Source organism: Diachasma alloeum, unplaced genomic scaffold, assembly GCF_001412515.2.
Source record: "Diachasma alloeum isolate Michigan unplaced genomic scaffold, Dall2.0 Dall_scaffold_00201, whole genome shotgun sequence".
Classification (NCBI taxonomy): Eukaryota; Metazoa; Arthropoda; class Insecta; order Hymenoptera; family Braconidae; genus Diachasma; species Diachasma alloeum.
This window is the reverse complement of record NW_021680366.1, coordinates 1,654,992-1,681,456: the sequence shown is the minus strand read 5'-3', so window position 1 is coordinate 1,681,456 and position 26,465 is coordinate 1,654,992. Positions and strand designations below refer to the sequence as shown.

The window sequence follows — 26,465 nt, the reverse complement described above, 5'->3', positions numbered from 1 at the left end:
AGGTTAATCAGATGGAACTCGAAGGTTGATTAAAACGGGCGAATGAAAACAGTGGCCCAAGCCAGCAGCTAGACACCACCGCAAAATGTTAATTCGATGCCTTCGGGGACATCATCCGAAAATGCAAATTATCGTAATATCCTTCTTCCTCCTTTAATTCCATCTGTCCGGGCACTCGACCCTCGTCCGACTCGCGTGACACCATCAATAGAAAATGCCTCGGTATTGCTCACCCGTACCTTAAACATTTTCAACGACACCTCGGCAATTCTGTTGAGCGCTCTCTACATTCGTTCTACCTCACGTGAAGTACTGTTCAATCGAATAGTTGTCCCGTAATTGTCACTCAATAGGGTGACCCGATACCGACGAGTAGGTGATATCGAGCTGGGGGAAATTGCCGGGTTCGGGTTAATTGAAAATGTTTGATGGATTAGTGTGCTCTGTAACTAATCACATTTCGGTAATTGATATTGATTTTTTTTCTCGCAAATGCAATCAAACAAGTAAATTCTTTGGACGTTTTTATGAATCGAAGAAACGGAATAATTTCGCCTGCAGCAGAATTTCGAGGAATTTAATTATGGAAAATTGGCAGTTTGATGGATACATCAATGGATAGTGTGAATTTCAGTTCATTAATTCTATGAACATCAGTAGGAATCCGGAAAATTCAGGTGGATTTATTCGTGAATTTTCGAGTCATGAAAAATTTATTGTGATTTTGTCCTGAATGTCAATATTTGATTGCAGATGGCGGAAAAGTACTAGTATCTCATCAAGAATTCAATTCATTTCGCTACACTCTTCAGAAATTTTTTGCACCAATTTTGCCACGAATATCCCATCCTTTGGGGATCAATTTCTTGGGATAAGAATTCCAGATAATGTGTCAGACAATGTCAGATTTTGTTGAAGTGTTCATGAATTTTTTGCCACAAGAAATCGGCTTTTTCGTATCAGAAGATGAGAAAATGCCTAAAAATATTAAAAGCTTCGATTCAGTGAATCATGAATCAGAGACTTTCGTGTGGAATGAACAGAGAGTTTATGCAGAGAAAAATCTCCAGATATTATAAAGATATAACTGTCGTTTACGCTCAATCGCTTTGAGTTCGAAGGGAAGCAATATCTTCTTTTCCTTCTGTCAAACTATTCTTGTCTTTTAAGGATTGTCATCTCATAAATTAATTCAACACGACAAAAGATCTCTTCACGGGAGCATAATTACCTTCCGCAATTACCTCTCTGGAAATTTTCCAACAGCCCGACTGGAATCAGTTATGATTGTGCCGAAAAGGAACCCATAAAAATTTCATTTTCCACCGACGGAAGGAATTATTGACAGTGTAACGTTCATTTTACGTCTTTTTCCGTGCTATAACATACAGTTTTGTTATTAACGTATTCATGTTGTGCTCGTAGAGACGTGAAGAACAGCTCGGGGTAATGCCTTTTTCCCACCAGTGTGTAATATCGACCGGAGGGTCTTAGCTGTCGACAGAGCGTCAGCTACGCATTTGCTGAGTAGTTAAAAAAAACACCCACCAGACTATAAATTCTCGGTATGTTATCCGATTGAAACGGTAATACCCAGATAGCCAGGACACCTAATTTTTAAGGATGATCGATAATTAAAGTGACTCTTGGGCTCTATGAATTATTCAGCGGTGAGGTGGCAATGACGATAAGCCAATTGCATGGAAAGACGAGACTTTTTTTAGTGATTATTTCTCCCAATCGGACTTCGACCAATCAGAGCGCAGTATTTGAGGCAACCTGACAGTTTTATTTCGGATATTTTCTCCTAGCTTTTGAATATTTCGCAGTAGTTCTTCATTATTTTTACCTGAATATTTCGCAGTAGCTGTTCATTTTTTCGGCTCATTTCAGATAGAATCTTATATTCGACAGTCTATGGAAATCGGGTTATTCTAATAAAAGCTTTTTCGCAACAGCATTGCCATTTTTTCCAGACCCTGCGGGAATGGTCTCTCTATTCCGACTCAAAAATGATAGAAATACCATAAAATCTCATTCGATAGCCTTTCAATTGCAGATACAATAGCACGACTTTTATATTCCACTTCAGTCATTCTCATTTTTTTCCACCGACGAAACAAGAGATGAGTCCGCCGGTGGAAATCATAATAATAACAATAACCAACAGACCTGGCGGTGCTAATGCAAAGCATAAATAACACTTCAGATTTTTTTGTCGCCTTCCCTCTCTCGTTTTTTACCGCGACTTCTTTCCGCTACTTTTTCCTTTCAACCCAAGTGGTTGGTAATGAAAGCTCGGTAATGGTAAAGGGAATGAAGAAAAAATAGATAAAAAAAGAGAATTGTGTGGGAGGAGAAAATGCAATAAACGCGGAATAAATGTAATGAACAAAATAGAGAATTAAATGTGGAGCATTGCTGGAGCCTCGGAAAAACAAACAATGGAAAGGAATTCTATGAAAAATTCATGAGAACGGGCATCGGGGTCCGTTTCTCTTCACAAAAACTTGGGCTCATTTATTCTCCTTTTTTAATTTTTTTCATTATTCTTGAGGGATAGCAGCCACAAGACACATTAAATCATTCGGATTAGCATAATTGAGGGTTTGGGGCTCGGACATGGGGTTTTTGCTTCCCGCAAAATGAGGTGAAAATAAAAAATTTTGCCATTCGGTCATTCAGGTTATTCATTCGACGGAGGGACATTGAAGTTGAATGGAATTTTATATTCAGCAGTGTATAAATAAATTTCGTGCTTTTGAGGTCATGGTGGATTTTCCAATTTGCTTTGTCATTTATTTTTCAGAATGGCAGGTGTTGGGTGGGCTTTCATACCGCAAATGGTTAAATTTTCAAAGGAAGTTTATTTATTCAGTTTTTTATCACGCAGTTATTGACAGAAAGAGCTCAGTGAAAATAAACAATCGATTTTTTATATCTTTGAAAGTTAGTGATGACGCGAGAGACTTCACGAGACTTCACGTGACATCACGAGATAAAACTTTGGAGAGATTGTCTCGATTTCAGTGAAGTCGGAAATTTTTGGTCTCGTCTCAGTCTCAAAATACGCAGTATCGAGGGTTCGTCGTATTTTTCTCGACATTTTTTCCCCGATTTTTCTTTCCCGACATTTGTTCCCCCCAATTTTCCTCGCGTCAATTTTTCCTATGCTAATTTTTCCCCAACTTCTTCCCTTTCTAATTTTCTGATTCAATTTGTATATTTTGACGTACATTTGGTCAACACAGTTGTTGAAATTAATGAAATTCGTAATTGAAATCGTTTGTTTGTCTACTTTGACTGATTGAATTGCATGTAATGTTCTGTGGACTGTTCTTGTAATATTTAATTGTTGTAAACAAGATTATGACTTGTATTAATTTTTTTGCCATTTACTTTACTGTTCGTAGGGATTATTATTTGCTCAGGTATCGATGGGAAAAAGAGGAGACAGTTTGTTTCAGGAAAATCTGTCGGGAAAGAAAGGGACGAGGAGGAAATGGCAATTGGAAGAAATGTCTGGAAAAAAATATCGGGGAAGAAAAGTCGTGGAACCCGCAGTACCGACTCCTCTGGGGATGACTCCGAGTCAATTTATCTCATCTCAGTTTCGAGTTGTTCACGGTTTTTATATATAGAAGACCGAGACGAGACAAGCCGAGACAAAATCCGAGATTTTACATTAAAAAACACGAAAATTTGAGACCGAGATGAGATAAATTGACTCAGAGTCATCACGAGAGGAGTCGATACTGCGTATTTCGAGACTACGACGAGACAAAAGTTTCCATCTGTTCATTGAGACCACGACCATCTCTCCAGAATATTGTCTCGTGAAGTCTCTCGCGACATCACAATAAAAAGTTGTAGATAACCCCGATGACAAGAGATTTCAAGACAAAATTTCGAGAAACTTTTCCCAGTCGAAAATTTTTCAACAGTACAGTGCCAAATTGGAACTATTCCTGAAATTTTCCCACCAAAATAGTCGGACTATTCTCTCCGCTGAATCATCTGGCAGCAGAAGCAACCACTCGTACACTATTTATCCAACTTTTTTACACTTGAGGAATTACTTGGAGAGATACTTTTTCCTCTGCATTTTACGACCGCAGATGTATTGGCCGAAGGGGACATAAAGTCAATTCGACTCGCAGGGGAGGTAGAAAATTTGTTAGAGCAAGTCAAACAGCCCCAAGGGCTGTTTTCAGGGATATTTACAAGGAATATGATGGATATCAAATTATTTCAGGCAGGAGTATAGACACTGTGTCCCAAGTGTACTTTAAAACGGCTCTTTTATGAGTGGATACGCTTCAAGAACTCACCATCGATGCACACCGGGTCGCATATTTTTTGGTTGAAAGGGGGACAAGTGGATAATTGCATTTTTTGTAAATGACTATAGTTATTGTTGCTAATAAATTAGCAATTTGCTTCCGAATGCATCCTCCTCTTTTTCCAATTCTTATTTCACCATTCCCTTCTTCTATTTTTTCGTGTCATAGTTGGAGATGTGGAATGACCGTCAGTTTTATTTCGGTCATTTTTGGGTCAGTTTTCAAGGGTTCGATTGGACAACTTTTTAATAGAATTAAATTATTATCATTTATTATTGTATTTATCTATTATTATCAATGGCCGAGATCTCAATGATACAATGTTAGGAAAAAAAATGAAATTTCGTGGACAGTTGACTAGTCATTTTCCGGACAGTGTCACTGAATGCAATTTAAAGGGGAAAATTCATGAAATTTTAGATTTCACTGAAAATTCAATAAAATTCGAAAATTCTGAGGAGTAAGAAGACGAGACGTCATCAATTTACTTGAATTTTCAAATAATTGAAAACTCAAGAATATGTTTACTGAAATTCCCCGGGTTGCTACTAATTTTCAAGGAATAATTGAACTAAAATTTACAGTTTTCATTAATTTTTCCCCGAAATTCAGAATTTTCAGTGACAAAATTCCTTGAAATTTCAGCGGAACTTAAATGTGATAAAAATTTGCGAAAAGTGTATTGGAAATTCCAGTTGAAAATTTTTAACAGTGTAGAAATCGCTGGACTAGTTGGCGGTCATTTCATGCCTATGGCCAATGGTAATTTTTTCTTTTGAAAATTTGGTAATTACCGGCCAGTTTTGTCACTCACATCTCTAAACTTGCTACACAATGATGCTGTTCTCACCACCTTTCAAGTTGATTGAGAAGGTATTGAAATAAATTATTGGAAAAATATAAATTCTTTCGAATCTTCAATGGATAGAGTTTATTAAAGTCGCTATTCATGAAAAACTTCATGAAATTCGATAGATTACTTGTAAGAAAATGTCGAAAAAAAATTAGAAAAATACCGCACTAGATACATACATGCATACATATAGACGCTATCTAAAAATTTTATATTCGGACTTTTTAGACGATATTTAGTTATCCTATCACAAAAAATTGGAGACTTAAATTTAAACGATTACAAACTTGCATTCGAAAGCAAAATCGTTTTTTCATCACGCTGTGACGAAAAGTGAACTTTTCGGCACGCTCCGCTTGCCAAAAGTCCAATGTCCGCCACATTGTGATGAAAAGTATTGTTCGTAAATATACTATTTTATGAGTTGATACGCTTGAAAAATTCACCATCAACCTTCATTAGGTCGCATATTTTTGGGTTAAAGGGAGATAATACGATAATGAGATGCGCATGTACAAACTTCATTCCAACATAAATTCCGGGGGGAGTGATACATCGTTGAGGTTTTAATCAAGCCCTCGAGGGGGTTTGAATAACGGGTGAACAAGATGGAAGGGATTAAGTAGTGAAGCAATGCACTGGTCAGACGTGAGATTGTTCGTTATTATGCGAATCTCTCGGTAATCCGTTGTTTCGATTGAGAAAAAAAACAACAAAAAGTTACCAGATAACCGTAGTGAAAAATTACTAAGAGGTGTAGATTAATTCCTCGTCAATGTATTCTTTCTATAGCATAACCCTATGGAGTTCTCTCAGAGCAAATGATTGTCGTATAATAAAAGATATTTTTATCCTGATAAGGCCCCGTCTTGTATGAATGATCCGCCTCTTGAGCCAAATATTCCGTTGTTGTTGAAAACAGCAATTATTCGTGTGTGAGACATTCAAATTCGAAGCAAACATTTATTTTTAACTAACGCTTTTGTTGGCCGAAACAAGACTTGTTTGAGAACTTGTTCGTTTTTCTCTTGAGTAGATCCACAAATTTCCGATAAAAGTTTTTTGAGATTCACAGATATTCACGACTTCCGGTAATCATTAATTTTGTTGACAAAAATCCCAAACAACTTCTTCGCAGGTCTAAAAATTTCGTAATTTTCTTTTTTTCGTTTGTCTATTCATCATAAGTTAATTGTTATTTCCTCAATTTTCTATCAATCACGAACGGGTCCGTCGACATTTCCCCATAAAGTCGATAATTAACGGAATGATCACGATTAACGACAGGAAAATTAATGGTCTCGGATAACTCCCACTTGAGCTCTTGAAATCATCTTGTCATAACTTCTCAAAAGTCATCCACCTGATAAATGGTACTCTCACACGATGAATGATCCTACATTTGTCTCCATGAATTGTAACTTCGTGAGAGAGGGTAGGCATTTCATATTTGTGTAAAAAATACTCCGGAGAAGTTTGATTCCCTAACGACCTCATCAGTCCTCCCCACTCTTCATCAGACTCATCTTTTCTTCTCTTCAGTGTCATATATGAACGAAAATCCTCAGTCGCTGTCTGATGAAATTACCCCGTAGCTCAAAGAAGACTGCAGGATCAAAAAATATACACGTACGAGGGTACAGCCTCTATCTCAGATATACACGCAGAAGTTTCACATGCAGAACGCGTGGATTGTAGATATTATCATGCCTACATCTGTTGTTCCCTCTTCAGATAATTCTTAAGCTATTATGAATTTTTATTATTTATACAGAAGAAAGGTTTCATCGGATAATCTAAAATACTAGGACTTTGAGTGTTTTTATCGGTGAACTCAAGGATATCCAAGAACTTTGGCGATTTTTTCTCCAGTGAAATGATTTTCTACTTTTGTAGTCGACCATCAGAGCTTTCATTTGCGCCCCATGTGAGCCCATGTTTCCGGTCATTTTGCAATGACTTTATTACGTGAACTTTGCTTTGTTCAAACTTGTTCACTGGTTTTACGAAAAAGTATTGAATTATATCAAGTAAACAATTTATTTATTCCAAATAAATCATTTATTGAAATCAAATGAACAATTTATTGATTTCAAATGATGAGTTTTCATAAAATAATGAGTTTTATTTTAAGAAAATCACATTTTCCTGTAATTTGTGAAGGAAATTCGCAATTATCTTCCAACCATATTCTTGTGCCGTATAGAAAAAGACCGTTTCACTTCGCCGCATTTTCCCTTAATAATTATTGCATTATTCTCTTTCAATTTTTTCGAGTCAATTTCAATCCCATAGCGGTAATAAATTATTAGTATCGAATACATTTTTATCAAGTCCGAAGAACAAGTGTATTTAATTCACACAAAGAAATTTTCTCAATCTAAGAAAAAATTTTAATTATTATAAATGAAGAATTTGTTTGCATTAAATAAAGATTTATCAGTAATAAAAAACGCCTTTTATTTCAACAAACAAACCCTAAAATGAAGAAAAATTTTTAAATTGAATAAAAACTTCATGTTATACTATTCGAATAAACTTATTGATTTGATTCAAATAAATAATTTTTCTGAGTATGATTTATTGCCTTTTTGCTGTCACACATCTGCTGACTCACGTACTCCACTCTTTTCTCTTTCAGTCAGTTTTTCATTTATTCCACCCTTCAAAAACCCGTACACATACTACAGATGCCACACGGAGAATAATCTCTCAATTCCTGAGGGTTATGAATTACTTCAATGTCTATATCAGCCTTGATAAACACAATTTTTTACATACATTTGTCATGTAGAGTGAATTACTACGCTCATATCGCATCTCGAATATCACTCGAGTGACCCCCCCCCCTCCCCCAAAGCTGATAGGCCTGTCCACAAGAAAAAATGTCTTTAGTAAACTTCATGGGGCGAGGGAGGACATTTAGGGATGATAAATCACACGTCACACCCTCAGGGGCAGTAAGGAGGTGTGTTCAATAAACTGGAGGTACGTTTTTTTTTAATTCCCTGATTTATGTCCAGTTTTCGGGGCGTTGTCAATGACAATAGATCGTGCGTCAATTTGACTCTCATAAGAGCAATCAGACCAACCAGAATTGAGGATCAGCGCAGCCAGAAAAATTGTTTTTTTGAATTAAATATCACCCAAAGAAAAATGTACTTCTCACCAGACCGACCGGTACTTGGGGGAAGTTCACTTGCGAAAAGTTCGAAAAATACTCGGCCCAAGTACTTTTAGTAATTGCGAGAATCTTAATTCACATTTTTGAAATCGTAATTCACGTTGTTCTGACCGTAATTTACGATCTCAAAAGCGTAATTTACCCGTTTGAGAAAATCGTAAATTACATTTTTGAAAACGCGAAGTACCATTTTAAAAACGTATTTTACCTTCAGATTTTTCTGTGTGTTCACTTGTGCTCCAACATTTGGATCTTCATTTATAATCTTGAATGAATTCCTGAAAAAAATTATGAGTACTGGATTTGAGTACTATTGCTACTTATATTTTCTTTTGGTACTTTTGAAAAGTACCAGCCAGGTACTCAGTGCATCTACTTTTTTCACTTGTCCCGAGTAACAAAAGTACTTGTGACAAGTACCGAGGTACTTGACGCATGATACTTGCATCCAGTTCTTGTGTGACTTCGAGGAAGTACAAAATTTGTCTTTTCCCCAGAACCCCTTGGTACTGAGTAGAAGTACTTCTACTGATCAGAAGTAATTTTTTTTAGTGTAAAATTTATTTGAATCATGTAGATCCTCCATTACGACCAAATAAAGGATCTAGTTGATTTAAATAAAGTTTATTCAATTCAAACGAACCACTTTTCTGTGTGCCCTCAGGCAGTTTCAATATATTTCAATATAAGCCAACTTTATGAAGCTTCCGTCTTTCCTAGATCGATAGAATCAAGAACATAAGTCTAGAACTTGAAAACTTTTTCTCTGTAATTGATCACCAGCTTCTGAATATCTCTCTCGAGTTAAATTCCCAATTGCAGAAACAAACCCGACTAACTAAAAATAATCGCCATTTTCTTTGTTAAAGGCTTACGAGGAACTTGAGGAGCTCCTATCAAAATATCAAATATGCATTGCCATCAAAGAGAAGCTTGTGAAGGATTCCGGGGTTGCCGATGAAACGGCATACGACAGTATCGTGCAGAAGCTACTAACGAAGCCCAGGGCCCGAGGTAAAAGCTAAAACTCATTTCTCTTCATATCACTATCATCAATATAACACAAACAATTTTCATGGTAATGATACTGCTGGTTCACCAGATATGATCGTCGAAAACGTTAAAGTAGCTCTACCCTTACGGCTTGAGTCATTAAGGTATATCTCTAGGAAACACGTTTTTCTTGTGATTCTCCCCATGTTTTTGAGAGATAATGTTTATAATAGTCTGGGCTATTGAAAAAATGGTAACTAGCTCTTCTACACAGGTTCGGAGATAACAAATTATGAAATCCGGGCTTTCAACACACAAGGCATAGGCCAAATGAGGGAACACGGTGAATTTTTTCCGTTTCCTTCATGCGTTGATCAATCTAGGGTTAGAGTGGAAGTTTGCGAAATGTATGAATCGAATCCACCTCTGCAATATTCATATTGGATATTATTTTTTTAAATTTATTTAATTTTGTTTGTTGTTAGCCCCGTCGAGTTAATCGACTGCCAAATGGTGGGTTTGCGAAAGGGAAGAGCGTGCGTTTCGATAGAATTCGGCTCCACTGCTTTTGTGGTAAATTTCACTTTTTCCCGTAATCCTTTCTCCAGAGAAAAGCACATCTTCTTCAGCAGAAATAGAAAATTCAATTATCGGGAAAATCGAAAAGCCCTCGATTCTATTATGAAACTAGGAAGAGAGTCAGACCACTCTAGAGTTTGCGGATATCGAAACTCATTCATGTTGGGAAGTGGTGAAAGCTGGCCAATAGGAAAATCTAGTGCAGATTATTTCATCGATGGATGTGAAGTTTTTTGTTTCGACTCCGGAAGGAAGTGTCTCGAGACTTTTGTCGTTCACAAACTAAAAACTAATAACTCACTGATTTAAATGGTGCCTTCACCTCCCGGAAAATTTCTTTCAAACTAAAGATGAAATTTCAATTTTTTTCTAACAAATCTTATTATGAGATCTATTTTTCATTCTCCGAACAATTTGTAAAGAATTAAATAGAGTATGATTTTTTTAATAACCTGTTTTTTTCATATGGAATTTCAAAAGAAAATGTCTGGAGATTTTTTCCTCTTTTTTCCTCATTGTCTCATTAATCGATTAATTAATTACTAAATGAACGCATTCATCAATCAAGCTCATCAACTTAAATTCATAAATCGCTTCTCGTTTAATTCAGGTATTTTTTAATGATAAAATATAGAAAATAAAATAAAAAATATCTACGAAAAGTATCTGAAGTTCAAACAGTTTTTGTTATGAATTTAATAAATTCCAGGCTCTCCCCCTCCAGCCCATTTTCCTCATATTAATTAAATACCAAAGAGTTTCTTCATTCTTCCGATCAACTTTTATCGTTCACGAACTAAAAACTAATAACGCCCTGATTTAAATGGTGCTTTGATCTCACTGGAAATTACTTTCAAACAAAAGCTAAAATTTCAATTTTTTTCTAACCGATATTATGAGATATATTTTTCGTTCACAAAAGCAGACAAAATAATAGTCCAATGCCTCATGTTGTGCTTTGATCTTACGTCAGAGCGGAAAGAATACTGATCGTGAGACACAGGCGATACGGTTGAGAACAATGAGACGAAGAAATTAAATTAAAGGAGAAAGGAACTATCAAGGCGCAGCTATGGGTGCAGATGTGATCTTCAAAGTTTTCTTTCATCGGTGAGGACAGTTGAAATAAGAAAACGCTCGTTATTTTTCTTCATCAATTTTTGCGGCCACGGGGAGCCTCAGAAGCAACTCCAATCACTTCGTCCGCGACATGACAATGATTTTCTTGGTTTAAAACGTACAATACGTGGGAAAAATCTCAGAGGTACCTTTTGATCTTTGTCAGCGGTGTATGAGTTATATCGCTGATGGCTTTCGCGTCTTAATCCAAACTGATCACTCCCCGGGTTCATAGGGAGTCTATAGGGGCTTCTCCTGGGAACGAGGAGTGGCAAAAAGTGATGGTGAGATACGACTCGGGATCAAGGGGATTCGAGGGTTTATTGGGTTGAAACAAGTGTTGAAGAGGCTTATCGTCTTTTTCAGGGATTTTTGGGGGAATTTGGAAGGGAACTTTTGGGAAAGCAGTTGAGCAAGTAAAAATTACGTCCTGAGAGTTTTTAATTTTTAAGGGGATGCGTTGGTGAAATTAGATTCACCAGTAGATCATGAGAAAGTGAATTTTGAATTTCATAACATTGTCACGTCTCTAGAGTAGAGTAAATGAAAATGATTTTTTTAAAGTCTTTCTATAATGCTCTAATCTTTGGAAATCTATCAGCAGCTTTCACACGCGGATTCTCAAAGTAAAAAATTTGAAGAATAGTTTTCGTCCGTGGTAGAAATGTTTCAACTTACCTTCTCCTCAGTTCTTTCTTCATCTTGAAAGATTTTTTTTTCACGTATCTGGGTTCTTCGGTCCTCTTTTTGCCGGAGGTGAGTAATGTGAGGAATAGCTGCTGGAGGGTCATTACTCGTTCGTGTTCTCCCATGGGGATGCTCATGTGGGCACAACGTCTGGATACTTGTAGGTTTTTCGTTTGGAAGTGAATTTGGCGGAAAAGTTGCTCGTGAGGTAATGAGGGCCATTACGATTCAGTGTGACCATTCGAAAATCTTGGACGATTGCTCGGACGATATTTATCACTGATTGAGGAGTCATATTGCGCGGAGGACATTTGATTTCTTTAATTGAAAACCAAATTTACTAAAATATTTTATACTTGATTCTGGTATAAAATGTACTCAATTCAAGTATATTTTTTTCCGTGTACGAACTCCAGACCGTTTTTCTCTGATTCTTACAGAACTCTCTTAGAATGAATGAAGATTTCACGAAAATCCAGGACTTTTCGCTCTCGTTTTTTCAACATTACAGAGTTACGAAATTCAACAAATTTAAATGGAAATAGGAAACTCTTGTATTTTGTTTTCAAAAACAAAAACTCGTTGAATGCCAATAAAAAAATTCCACGAAATAAGAGAAAATTTCAATAAAATTTAAATATCTCAAATTTACTACAATATCTTGTCGGGATCGGAACTTTCTGTCTGATTTTCAGAAAATAGTTCACAATTAAGATCAAAAACATTAATTTTAAAAAGTTGTCTCTGAAGATTATTCAATATAATATTTACTTTCCAGTAACATTGTTTTTTTTCCAGGCATTTTCGGCAAATATCAAACAAATAACTGTCTCATTAATTTTTCCTGTATGAAATTGAAACATTGAATTGGAAACATTCGTTCAAATAAATGTCTCCAATTAAATTTAACTCACTTTGTTTCAAATTTGTTTGTTCAAAATAAACCTTTGAAATATTAAACCATTCTTCATGCTTCCTAATTGTGCCAAGAATAATTACTCTTCGTCAATTATTTTCTCCCTATTCTCACATCGACGTGAATAAATCTGGAAACTCCACTCACAATTATGCAGGTAGACTCATTGTGAGAATGATTAATTACGAGCCGTCACGAGCTCCGCTGCACAATAGCGAGAACTGGAAAAACTTTGATTTTTTTATTTGTTTTCGCTTGTGATATCGAAATTCCCGGAAGAAATCGAGGATTTCTGCTGCTCTATTTTAAGTGTTGAAATAAGAGGTCACTGGGGATACCGATGTCGCGTTTGCGGGCGATTAAACGGGTAAAGGGTAATTAACAGTTTCATCAGTTCGGTGATGAATGATTGTGCATTTATTTGTTTTTACGGTTTATTCAGCGGATATTTTTACATTTTACGTAATCGTTCGAATTTAAGTTTTGGATTTTTTGTGTTACATCGACCCATTATAATCCCAAAATGAAAAATTTGAAATTTTTTTCTTAAATTTATCAATACTCAGGGCAGCTGGTGCCTGTACCGCCCCCCCGTATTTCTGAGGATTGGCTGAGAATTTTTTTTTTCTTTTTTTGTTATGCAAATATTTGATAACCACAAGCAATTTCAACAGAAATTTTTAATATTCTCCCGTGGAAACACCGTTAAAAACGATCGAAATAATTTTCTACCGAATTCTTAAAATATTTCGATCTCAGAATTTAAGATTTTTCAAATTTCCAGTTGGTCCATAATTGAATGGTGTGCGAAATATATGTTCGTTATACATTTCCACATCCATTGCGATCTTTTCGATAGCAGAAAAATATCTTCATCAGTTATTATTGGTTATTTTATGTCCCTCCGCGTTTGTGGGTGATTCCGCCCAGAGTTTGTGGGTAATGCCGCCCAGGGTTTCTATAGGGCTGCTAGACTCTGCAGCTACAGGGCGGTCGAGTGACAGCTCAATTGTTTGGGGTATCCGGTAGCCACTGAAACTGCGGGTAAATTCAAGATAATTTATTATTATTCACGTGAAATCTTTCTCAAAAGGAGCCAAAGAATGGAAGCGAAGGATGAAAATAGGAAAAATTATAACAATTGTTCTGCATTGCTCAAAAAAGTCATCAAAACAAAGTGAGCGGTATTGGACGCATGCCGGGCGGTATTACCCTCAAAGTTCGATTCCATCGCTCACTGGCCGATGGGAATTGAATTACATAATTAAATATGTTTAATGTCAATAAAAAATCTGTCCTCTTCACATCTTCGAGTAAACACCTCGAAGAACCCATTCTGACCATTTATGACTCCTTGTAGAGTGCGACGCTGGAAAAAAGACTCAGTTCCCTTAGGTGGGCGGTACATGCCTCAGCTGCCCTATACATTCGGAATAAAGATTTCCAAGGAAATAAATCGCGATGTGATATCCTAAAAATTCGTCGAGATGCAGAGTAATACGCTCATTCACTTCTCCGAACTCCCTTCACGATTAAAAAAACAAATTGATCAAGAATCACGGAATTGTTTCAATTTAGTAATCCTCAACTGACCGAGTTTCCACTTTCTGAAACAGGATGCATTATATTCGGATCCGATCAGGAGGTAGCTGGCGTAATGAGAGCAGTCAGGCGGTGCAACGCAACTGGTGCATTTTCCTGGATTGGTAGTGATGGCTGGAGTGCAAGGGGACTAGTCAGCAATAATAATGAGCCCGAAGTCGAGGGCACATTGTCTGTTCAACCGCAGGCAAATCCTGTCGAGGGTTTCGAGGACTATTTCCTCAGTCTAACTGTGGAAAATAATCGGAGGAATCCCTGGTTCGTGGGTAAGTTTCATTAGAATTATATGCTTGAGCCAGGAGCGAGAAGAGAGAGATTTTCACGTTCAATACCGGGGAGATAATGAGGATTCAGATATCAAATCCTCTTGCGCTGTGTAATAGCATCAGTTCATTCAAATTGTGAATTACGATTAATTGATATGAATAAGACAGTTATTTATCCGTGAAAATGCAGTTTAATTATGCATCTCGGGGGATAATGTATTTGCGTTTTCACTCAAATCAAATAATATTTTTTTTGTATGTGAAGTGCAGCGAGATAAAAAATAAGTTGTGAGGAAAAATTATGTGTTCCCCTGAAGATTCTTTTCGTGTTGAATCAGTTTGCTTGTGGACAAATAAGAATGTTTCCCTCAAAATATGATAACTTACGTTTTTATTTTGACCCTAGAATACGTTTAGCAATAATTAATTAACGTTCAGGTTTTTCTGCGTGTAAATTTTCGCCAGTCAGCGGGGAAAAATTCACCATTCGTCTCGCACTTTTTACCCCGATATAGAGTAAAAAACACCTGGAAAGGGATTCCGCTCCACAATTGTTTGATTTATTTGGTAATTTTTCTCCAACTTTTTTCTCCGTGTGGACGGCTAAGAGAACTAATTAATTTACACGTAATGATTCCTCATTTGAAATGAATGCATTATTTATACCGTATGATTACAACACTTCCATTGATAGTAAAGTTACGAGTCCATTCGTTTTCAACAAAAATATTGTTGCGATAAATAGAAAAATCTCAAATAAAGAATTTTATTCGATTCATATGCGTTAGTTATCTACGAAACTTTGAGTTGACAATCTCAAAATGTTTAACAACTACCAGTTCACATGAATTAGTCGTAAATGTTTCTACTCACAAATCAATTAATTTCAGAAATATTCTACGAAAATTGAATTTTCAGATCTGTATGATAATAAAAATGACTGAAAATAGTAAAAATTCGGGCAACAATCGTTCCAGCAATTTCCAGTCTAAAGGAAATTCAAGATGTCCTTGTAATATTAGTGATGGTCTAAAATGAAAAGTTCTATTCCATTGAATTCCTTAAAGGAATAACAAATTTCATGAACGATTTCATCTCAAATTAAATTCACGTTCTCAACGTAAATTCAACGCAAAAATCCGACGTAAATTAAAATGTAGTTATTACTTCAATTGCAAAATGAATCTTAATAATGAGCAGAAATATAGAATCGATTTGAGTTATTGATGATTCAATTCACTGATTCAGTTTGACATAGAATTGTTTCCATAAACTGTAAATAACTATTTGATTGAAGTGATTATACAGTCGCAGTGCCTCGGCTTTCAGTTGAAATTGCTTTAGTATCTTTCGAGATCACTCAGAAGATACGGAAAAGCATGAATATTCATGAAATGGCATTTCGTTCACTGAACTCAAACACTAATCCAACAACTCGGTGCTGGAACAAGGTGCACTCGGTGCAGTTAAGTTTCATGGAGTTTTAAGTTTGGAAATTGATTCACTTTTTCGGAGGGATTATTCATTAGGCAACTTTATATCCGGAGGGCATTTCGCGAATGTCAATTTTAGGAGAGTTTACAAATTCTCAAATATTCATTGACTTTAACATTTCCATTAATCAAGGGATTATTTCGAGGTAGAGTGGCTTTACGAGATAATGTCAGAAATCCTTTTCTGCGGAGAATTTAATTTTCTACAAAAAGACCTTTGGATATTATTTACTAAGGCGATAAGGTCATGCTGTTAAAATATAATATATGCACTGAGAGAAATTGTTCAGAAAAATTCGAGTGAGAGTACTGGAAAAATTACAATCCATCGAAGTGCTTTGGTTTTTTCTCTCCAGTGAAATACTTTTCTACTTTGCTAGTCGAATATCAGAGGTTTCATTTGAGCCCCATTTGACCCTAACTTTCCGGACGTTTTACAATGGTTTTATTGTTTAAACTTCGCAGGTCTGAATTTAAATCTCGATATTGACCCGTTAGAAAATATTTTAAAAATCTGAAAAAAATTAGAAGATGTCCTTTTGGAGGAAGATTGATAAAAAAATGAAAAAATGTCAATTTTTGAAAATTACGAGCTTTTTTTATAAATTATTTGTAAAGAATAAATTTTCCACCATAAAAATCATGTGTTCGGAATCGAAATAAATTGATTCACGTCCAGAATATTACCAAAACTCAATTTTATGCCTAAATAAATGAGGTTTACGAAATTTTAAACAATTTCAATCATTTATTTATAAACAACGAATGTTAAAAAACATAATAATTTTGTTCAAAATGGAATTTAACGCTGTAAACTGTAAAACTGTCCCAGCAAGCTGTAAAAGACACTTGAATATCCTAAGTACGAGAAAAAAAGAATTGTTATACCCAATATTTTTCCCTGGCCGTCACTTTGCGCTCTTTTCTCGCGCTAGAACTAGAACTTTTCTAGAGAATTTCCCTCCGCGTGCAATATCCTCAAATTATTCTAATCCCTCCGAACTCCCCACCATTCTCGAATAATTGAACAATTCAATTAATTAATTATACAAATTCCAGAGTTTTGGGAGGATCACTTTGAATGTCGGTATCCAAACTCCTCGGACACACCCTATAATCAGAGACACAAGAAGAACTGTACAATTCAGGAACGGCTGACAAAGCAGAATACCGCCTTTGAGGATCAACTGCAGTTCGTATCAGACGCTGTTATGGCATTTGCTTATGCATTCCGGTAATATCCCCCTGCAAACATTGCCAATGTTCATTTTGATGCCCTTTATACTGCCACAGGAGACGAACTTCTATATCATGACATAACGCAATTTGTAACTGATTCCCCGCAGAGATATGCACGCTGACCTGTGCCGGGGGGAGTTTGGCCTTTGCGACGCTATGAAACCCACAAAGGGCACAGAGTTATTGAAGTACCTCAGGAAAGTCGAATTTGAGGGTAAGAAACGGAGCTTGAGATATTTTTGCTTCCAAACGGAAACTTTGCAATCGTTCAAATTTAAGCTGCGGATTTTTTGTGTTATACCGATCCATTACGATCTAAAAAGTCCGAAAATGCAATTTTTAGTGACACAGGTTTCCTTCAATTGATTAAAAAAAATAATAGTGGAAAAAATAATAGTAGAAAATAATAATAACAGTGAAATAAGAATAAGAATTTAAAAAAAAGGAGAATGCATTCAGAAACAAATTGCTAATTTATTAGCAACAATAACTATACACATTTATAAAAAATACAATTATCCACTTGTTTTTTGTCGAGAAATGGATCATTTTGGGGTACATTTTATGGTGCAGGTCTGACTGGTGACAAATTTCACTTCGATAAAAACGGGGATGGCCCCGCCAGGTACAATATCATTCATTTCAAGCAAGTTTCACCAGGAGTGTACAAGTGGATACGAGTGGGACAGTATCTGGAGGGAGAATTGAGTCTCAACATGTCAGGTGAAATACAAAGAGGGATTTCAGAGTTTTTCAAATTTTATCCAATTTTTGTCCATAATTTTTGGTGATTATGTATTCATCTCTTCAAAACGAACGGTTTCCGGAGAATATGTGAGAAATGTTTTCGCTCAGGCGAAGGTGGAGCGAAGTGGAACGCTCGTTATCCGCTGCAAATCCCAACATCTCTGTTCATAAACAAAGATTTCAGGATTTATAGTGAATCACAAACGCTCCACCCGATAATAGATGTGGGAAAGCTGTGGAATTTTATATGGAATCGGTAAAAGCCTGATAGATCTCTCAGGAAATGATCAATAGAATCTTATAGAATTTTCTATTCAATTCACTAGGCTTATCTATGAAATTTTCCGTGCATTTTTTTGAATCACACGCATGAAAAAATTCAATTGAAAACCTAGCGAATTCACTAGAAAATTCTATAGGAATGCTATGGGAATTCTATAGGATTTCTATTGGATATTCAATAAGAAAAAGCCAATATATTTCGAATTTCTGTTGAAATTTTTCTCTTGAGATTTTTTCTATTAGATTTATTGGGCACAAATTTTCTAAGTTTTTTCCGCTGTATTTTGTTTCATTTTGCATTACAAAATCCGAGTGGAAAAAACTTGGAAAATTGATGCCCAAGCATTCTTATAGAAAAAATGTCAAGAGAAAATTCCAAACAGGGATTCGAAATTTATTGACTGTCTCCTATCGAATATCCAATAGAATCAGCGCAAAAAACAAATAGAATTTTCCAATGGAATTTCAATAGAATTTTCTAGCGAATTCGCTAGGTTTTCTATTGAATGTTTTCATGCATGCAGTTCAGAAGCGTTAAAAGCGCCTACACTGAGAGAATAACAGCAGAGTTCACAAACAAGTCTTACTTATGCCAAATAAAGCGGTTGTTAAAAATGATCAAAAAATGATTTTAATGCGCCAAACATGAGAAGCGTACGCCGAAATTGAAACCTGTTATTGCAAAAATAGATTTAGTCTTTTAAAAAAAATTTTATTCTCTGTGAGAAGAAGTAGTGCAAGAAATATAATATCTAGCACTACTTCTTCGTTATTCGATGCTACCACACGTATTTTGCTCCCGGCAAATGCTCGTTTTATATGAAACGAGGGATAGTAGTTTGTCGTTTCGGCAATTCAATAATTACAGACAAAAATGAATTCTTAAATGAAATAATAATAGAGATATGACCGCAATCTTGTAACTTAGGGACACAATATTTCTTGATAAACTTCCCTCTATAAAAGATATTTTTATCCTGCAAAGGTACCGTCTTGTACAAATGATCCGCCTCTTGAGCCAAATATTTCGTTGTGTTGAGAGCAGAGCAATTACCCATGTTTGAGACGTTCAAATTCGAACCAAACAATAATTTTTTTGGTAATTCTCAACCAACGATTTTGTTGGCACAAACAAGACTTGTTTGAGAACTTGTTCGTTTTTCTCTCACTGTAAATTCCTCTATCAGTGCATAATTTGCCAGATCATCCCCCATTACCGAACAAATCTCTAAAGTTCTGAAAAAAACCCCTTCAAATAAACTCCCTCATTACTCGTCAACTCTTGAAATTTCCTTTCCGCCCTTCATTGAATGCCTTATAATTTCCGTTTTAGATATCCAATTTGGCCTTGGTAATCCTCAACCACCGGAAAGCGTCTGTTCATTACCCTGTCGAGTCGGCCAAGCAAAAAAATATGTCGAGGGCGAGAGCTGCTGTTGGCACTGCCTCGATTGCACCCAGTACCAGGTTGATATTACCTCAGTGACGTTATTCCACTATTTACTGAATATCAAGCCCCATCAAAAGTCATTGCAACTCCAATAGCCCGAACATTTCCGTCGTTTGATCGTGCGATTAATTTTTTCACTCTGGCTGTTTCCAGGATTTGTCCATTGTTTTCACTGCTTTGTTTTAGATCAGACATGCGGAAGATCAAACGAGGTGTGTGCAGTGTCCCCAGGGGACCGTTCCTGATGAAACACATTCCCATTGCAGGGATATTCCCGAGGAATTTCTCAAGCCCGATAGCGGATGGGCTATTGGCGCCATGTCGTTTTCCGCCAGTGGAATACTCGTGAGTTTTTTTTCTTTTACGAGCGTTGGTGCCCCTCCATTATGCTCTTGATCCGGTCAGATTCAATATTTCTTTTTTCAATTCATTGTTTGTAATCATTTTCACTGCAAAAAGCAATACGACCGATGAAAATCATATGTCCTAATTTATCAGCTGTTGAATTTTCGTGTTGCAATAAACAATTTGCTCATTTTCTAATTCCTATGCTCACTGAATAACATTTTAATAGTAAACCGAAAAACGGTGTGGACTTATTTTCACTCGGTTTAGTGTGGACTCAGAGTCGGAATTCACTCTGGATTTTTTACTGTGTAGTTTCAGAATTTTGTCAACTTATTCAAAATGGATTAATTAAAAACCGAATTACAGAGATTCGCATTTGCCATTTTGCAAATATCTCTATTACTGATGGGTCCAGGAAAAATGTGGTATTGTAGGATTCACGGTTATTGGTTCGGGAATACGAAATCACTACACAGGCAAATTAACGTATAACAAGTTTATTCGCCGAAACGTTAAAGATGAATGTATAAAAGTAATGATAATACTAATTGACGCGAAGTATCGCGTATCGTGAATGTTGATAGACTGTCCACTCCCGGGGTAATCACGATTCGGGACATTAGAGATGGGTGCGAGTCCTCTGGGTGGGGGTGTGAGTGACGGGGAGTAATCGTCCCTCAATCCCTTTTACTATCCATAAAATTGTTCATAGGAAAATGTTTCTCTGACGGAAGGAAGGGATCTGGCAGATCCCTTCCTCCGGTAGATATCACCGACGAGAATCTAAAAATCTGTGTTAGATGTCTTTCTATTAAAAACTTCACCGATAAATTGATATTGTGACATTTTAATCATTTACGACGGGATCGAAGCGTCAGTCGATACCTCATTAATTTTTCCCATCGTATAATGTCACCTTTGAGATATTTTTCCATCAGTTTGAATATCAGAGGAGTTTTCAAAGGTTTCTCGGTAAAGACATCTTCGTGATACATATTTCCTAGGATGTTGCTTCATTATGAATCCCCTCTTCTTTTGTAGAATAATGAAGAAAAATAAAGATTCCATTTGTATTTTGTTTCAGCTCCCCTATTTACATAATTTATGTTTCCAATTTAAAAATTGCAAGAAAAAAAATTCAACGATTCGCGTTACAATTTACAATTCATCACAGTCACTCATACATCAATTGAAGTTTTGCATGATTTAATAAAATGCGAGGGATGAAAATTAAATGAAAAATATTGGATAATATTTTTTTGATTTGAATAGTGAACTTGATTCAGAATTAATGATTATTTTATAATAAATTGGGGGAGTACGCCCCCTGCTCGTTCCGCTCGCTCGCCACCATATGACCCCCACGATGCTTATTCTGACCCTCGTGACCCTCATTATACCCCTCATGACCCCTTATTTCGATCCTTCCTTTCTGACCCTTAATTTTAGAGTTTTAATTTCGAGCATCAGGAGTTGATTTTGATTTTTACAATATAGGGAGATATTCAGACCCTTATTTTGACCCTTGTGGCTCTTAGTTTTTGACCCCCATAACCCTTATTTGGGCCCTTAATCTGACCTTTGTGACTCTTAATTTTGCGACCCTCAATCTCACCCTCGTTACCCTTAATTTCGGAGTCTTAATGTCGAGTACCAAATTTTTATCACCAGAAGTCGATTTGGATTTTCATAATATGGAGAAATAATAAACAATTTCATTACCAATAATTTAATTAATAGAAAATTCTCCCCCTCAGGTAACACTATTCGTTGGTGGTGTATTCTTCAAGAACAACGACACCCCCATAGTCCGTGCATCCGGTCGTGAATTATCCTACATTCTCCTGACCGGAATTCTCCTCTGTTACTTGGTCACATTCACCCTAGTGTTAAAACCAACCGACATTGTATGCGGTATCCAGAGGTGAGTTTTAAAACAAAATCTCGATGCAAAATTTGTGAATTTCCAACTGTTTAACTCCCACAACAGTTGTTGCCATTTACAAAATAATTATATTTTGTTTCAAAATTTCCACACTTTGCCCTGAACTTTATAAACCCATTTCACCACATTTGGCTTTAATGCATTCAATGGGACACCCGGGTAAATGTGATAGACCAAGTTCACCCGTTACTTCGGAAAGTACGTTTGCATCTGCATTCCACGGGAAATGCGAGTGAGAATGTGGTGAAAAACGTTAACAAACATGTCTGACGAGAATTTACATACGGTACACGAACAGACCAACTGGGAAATTTACTTAATCTCGTAGGAGGAATATTCAGCCTCTACTGTACTATCATTTTTTCAAATTATTCCCTTGTTATGTGCGAGTGCAGACGACTGTGGTTTTAATGAAAGCTCGTTGATCTGGTGAAATATGGAGGGAATATTGTAATTTTTTTTGAAAATATGCAAATCATTTCTGCATGAGTTTTTGTGGTTAATTTCCATTCGTTGGCAATTTATTGCGGTTTGAATAAAATAGAATTGAAGAATTTTTCAACCGATATTGAATAGCGGACATACATGAATTTAAAAAAATTGTTCATCTCATGTAGCGGCCTTAAGGAGAGACTACTATGAGTTTTTAAAGTCACGGACTACTAGAGTGTGATTATCCATACATTGAAGGTTTTCATACATTGAATTATATATGTCTGAAAACTAATTAGTGCGAAAAAATTAATTGTTTATTGTTCGCTTGCCCCGTAGGCGCTTAAAATGTTCAAAATCACTCAATAAACTAATAATTAATTGAAGTGTTGAAAATTCAATTGATTGAAGTGTTAAAAATCGTCCAGGGCCTCCAATTTTTGAACTACAGAAGTTTTTTTTCAAAATTTTTGAAAAAGTGTGGACAATAACAATTACGAACTAGTTTTTTGAAATTCGACTCCTACACAACTAATTTCGCTTTCTTTAATATAAAAAATTACATGATTCATGTAAAATATCCAGAAAAATGTTTCTCAAAGAATCGAGAATATATTTTCAATATTTTGAAGATAATTTTTTTGGCTATTTTACATCAGTAGTGCAATTTTTTAATGCAATGCATAATAAAAGCGAATATTAACTACTTTTTAATGAAGAAATGAATACGTAATGATAACAAATAATGTGCATAAATCACGAGCCAATCATGCCTCACACATGAAACAGTAGATTTCAAAAACGTCTGATTTGCAGTCAATTATTAAAAAATATCTCGGCAATATTTCTCCATAATTCTCTTTGTTCAGCTGTCTATGAATTGCGTACAATGAGTGAATAAGAAATTAGTAAAAAAACTTAAAGACTTGTCACAAAGTATGAATTACTAGTTTTCATTTTGAACGAAATTCGTTGGAATTCGCTTCAAATTATGCTTTGAGAATAATTAACTAAAAAATAAGGATAAATTTCACTCAAACCCCGCAAAAAAATAATTAAGAAAACTGCCCTAAAAATTTGAACAAAAAAGCTGAAAAAGCCGCGTTATGATAAAGTTTAATGAATTCCCATCATCTCCTTTAGTTCATCTCCACTTCCTTTGACCCACGCCTTCGAAATTTCAATATCATCAGAGAATAAAAGACCAGAAGCTCATCACAGGCAGTCCAGCGTCTTAATAAACTCCCCGTCCTCTATGTTACCTAAACAAATTACCCCAAGGATTACCTCCTCTCGTCTTTCAGATTCGCTGCGGGGTTCTGTTTCACAGTGGTGTACGCAGCCCTTCTCACCAAAACTAATAGAATAGCTCGTATATTCAAAGCTAGTAAGAAGAGCGCCAAGAGGCCGTCGTTCATATCACCGAGATCTCAACTCATCATCTGCTCGATGCTTGTTGGGGTTCAGATTCTTATCAATGCTGTGTGGATGGTCATTGACCCAGCTAAAGCGAGGCATCATTACCCCACACGAGAAGACAATCTTCTCGTCTGCAATAGCTATATCGATGCCAGCTACATGATAGCCTTCACCTATCCGATCATATTGATCGTCGTCTGCACGGTCTACGCGGTGTTGACGAGAAAAATACCCGAGGATTTTAATGAGAGTAAACATATCGGTATGAAAAACAAAGCATTTGTTCTAAAAAAATGTGCTGGTGCCTGTACCTTTGTTACAACCGTCATTTTACGTGCGCGGAGAAAAACTTTGACGAAAAATTACCAAATCTTGATTGTTTGAGTCAACAAAATCGTTAGTTGAAAATTACTAAAACCCTTTCTCAATCGTGTAACGCAACTGTTGTATGCCCCCCATATTAATTAACAAATATATAATAGAAATCGTTCATAATTTCCTAACGTCTGACTATGTCGTATCATTTCTACTGAATTTTTATATCTCGCAGACGAAAATTGTCTCCTTTTTTTTGAAGATGAATAATTTGAAAATGATTATTCGAACTCAATTATTCATCAATCTCCCGTCCTGTTATAGCGATTTTTTTTGGTTCTTTATAAAACTAAATTACAAAAATGAAAATGAAAATAAGGAAAAGAAGGCAAATGATTAGGAGAACAATGAAATCATCAAGCGCTGCTCTTTCAACATTTCGTATTTTGTTGAATTGCTGCCATTCCACCAGCTCTAAATTCCTTTTTATAAACGTTTGAGATAGTTTGAAGCATTGGTGAAACTTCTGTTCATTCCGTGAGAAAAGTGTACGAGGAAAACTGCATTCGCGATTTTCTCCATTAAAATGGCAAAATAATATGATGTTACATCACAACGAAAGCAACTCCTTCCCCCCAATCGTGTAGCGCAATATTTGAATGCCCTCCATATTAATTAACAAATATATAATAGAAATCGTTCATAATTTCCTAACGTCTGACTATGTCGTATCATTTCTACTGAATTTTTATATCTCGCAGACGAAAATTGTCTCCTATTTTTTCGAAGATGGATAATTTGAAAATGATTATCCCGGCTCAATTATTCATCAAGACTGAAACAAAAAGTAATAAACGACATTATTAATGAAATTGTGTAATTCGTGTCATTCAAGGTTTCACAATGTACACAACATGTGTAATTTGGCTGGCATTTGTGCCACTTTACTTCGGCACTGGTAATCATGTTGCCCTGAGAATCACCTCAATGTCTGTAACAATCAGCCTCTCAGCATCAGTGACTATAGCATGCCTATTCAGTCCTAAGGTACAGTTTGTGGATCAAGATAATCCTTGTATTAGTTTCCTGTTCACAATGGATACATTAATCACAATCCGTATGGTTTCCTTGTATTTTGGCAGTTGTACATAATCCTCATTCATCCTGAGAGGAATATTCGGCGTGGCATGGGACCTTTCAGGGGCACAACACCGAAACCTACTAATTCCACTGGCCGGAATAATACATCTATGATGGCAACTGTTACACTCACTGCTGTTACGTGTGATCAGAATAAGGCGGTTAATAAACTCGTTGTTACCACGAATGATTGTTCTACACAGAGTGAACGTGAGTTGAATGTCTCAATCATTTTATAATCCATTTTTTGACACGAGAACGATCGCGCGCTTGAGCGCGCATGTTAAAGACAAATCGTGACACGAAAACCGAAAGCCGATCAAAGTCGAACACGTGCGGGCGGATCCGAATGTTCGACCAATGAAATTCGAGGAATGAGCGTTACGCTACAGCTTACGGCGTATGTTCTTTTCAGAATAGGATACTTTTGAGAGTTCTGAATAGTCCGTCGCTTAAATAGTTGAAATCAACGTTCACCCGGCTAAAAAATTCGATTTTAGCGAAAGTCGACTTTCCCCCTGGAAAAACGGAAAATCTGACCCTTTGAAAATCTGAAAAAAAGAACTTTTTCAGTTTTCACTTTTTCCATATACTTTTGAGAGTTCTGAATAGTCCGTCGCTTAAATAGTTCGAATCAACGTTCACCCGGCTAGAAAATTCGATTTTGGCAAAAGTCGACTTTCCCCCTGGAAAAATCCAAGATCTGACACTTTGGCCCCCGGTGAAAAAAAAATTTTTTTAGTTTTTACTTTTCCCACATACTTTTGAGAGTTCTGAATAGCCCGTCGTTTAAATAGTTGGAATCAACGTTCACCCGGCTAAAAAATTCGATTTTGGCGAAAGTCGACTTTCCCCCTGGAAAAACGGAAAATCTAACCCTTTGAAAATCTGAAAAAAAAAACTTCTTCAGTTTTCACTTTTTCCACATACTTTTGAGAGTTTTGAATAACCCGTCGCTTAAATAGTTGGAATCAACCTTCACCCGGGTAAAAAATTCGATTTTGGCGAATGTCGACTTTCCCCCTGTTTACATAAATAATAAAAAAAATCTAGTTTCCATAAATAATAAAACTTTCTTCAATTCACTATTATTCCACCTCAATGTTGATCTAC

At 36.1% G+C, this 26,465-nt stretch overlaps 1 protein-coding gene across 1 annotated transcript in view; it reads left to right on the top strand.

Moving 5' to 3' along the window:
• Nucleotides 1-26,465, top strand: part of LOC107035812 (metabotropic glutamate receptor 2) — a 104,623-nt gene that overhangs the window by 75,170 nt on the left and 2,988 nt on the right. The window contains exons 4-14 of the mRNA XM_015253407.2: nt 9,250-9,394; nt 14,291-14,542; nt 17,095-17,269; nt 17,382-17,488; nt 17,848-17,997; nt 19,637-19,770; nt 19,940-20,098; nt 21,859-22,025; nt 23,783-24,159; nt 25,108-25,259; nt 25,355-25,562. Of these exons, the coding sequence (XP_015108893.1) occupies nt 9,250-9,394; nt 14,291-14,542; nt 17,095-17,269; nt 17,382-17,488; nt 17,848-17,997; nt 19,637-19,770; nt 19,940-20,098; nt 21,859-22,025; nt 23,783-24,159; nt 25,108-25,259; nt 25,355-25,562 (2,026 nt within the window). The remainder of the gene's footprint in view (nt 1-9,249; nt 9,395-14,290; nt 14,543-17,094; nt 17,270-17,381; nt 17,489-17,847; nt 17,998-19,636; nt 19,771-19,939; nt 20,099-21,858; nt 22,026-23,782; nt 24,160-25,107; nt 25,260-25,354; nt 25,563-26,465) is intronic.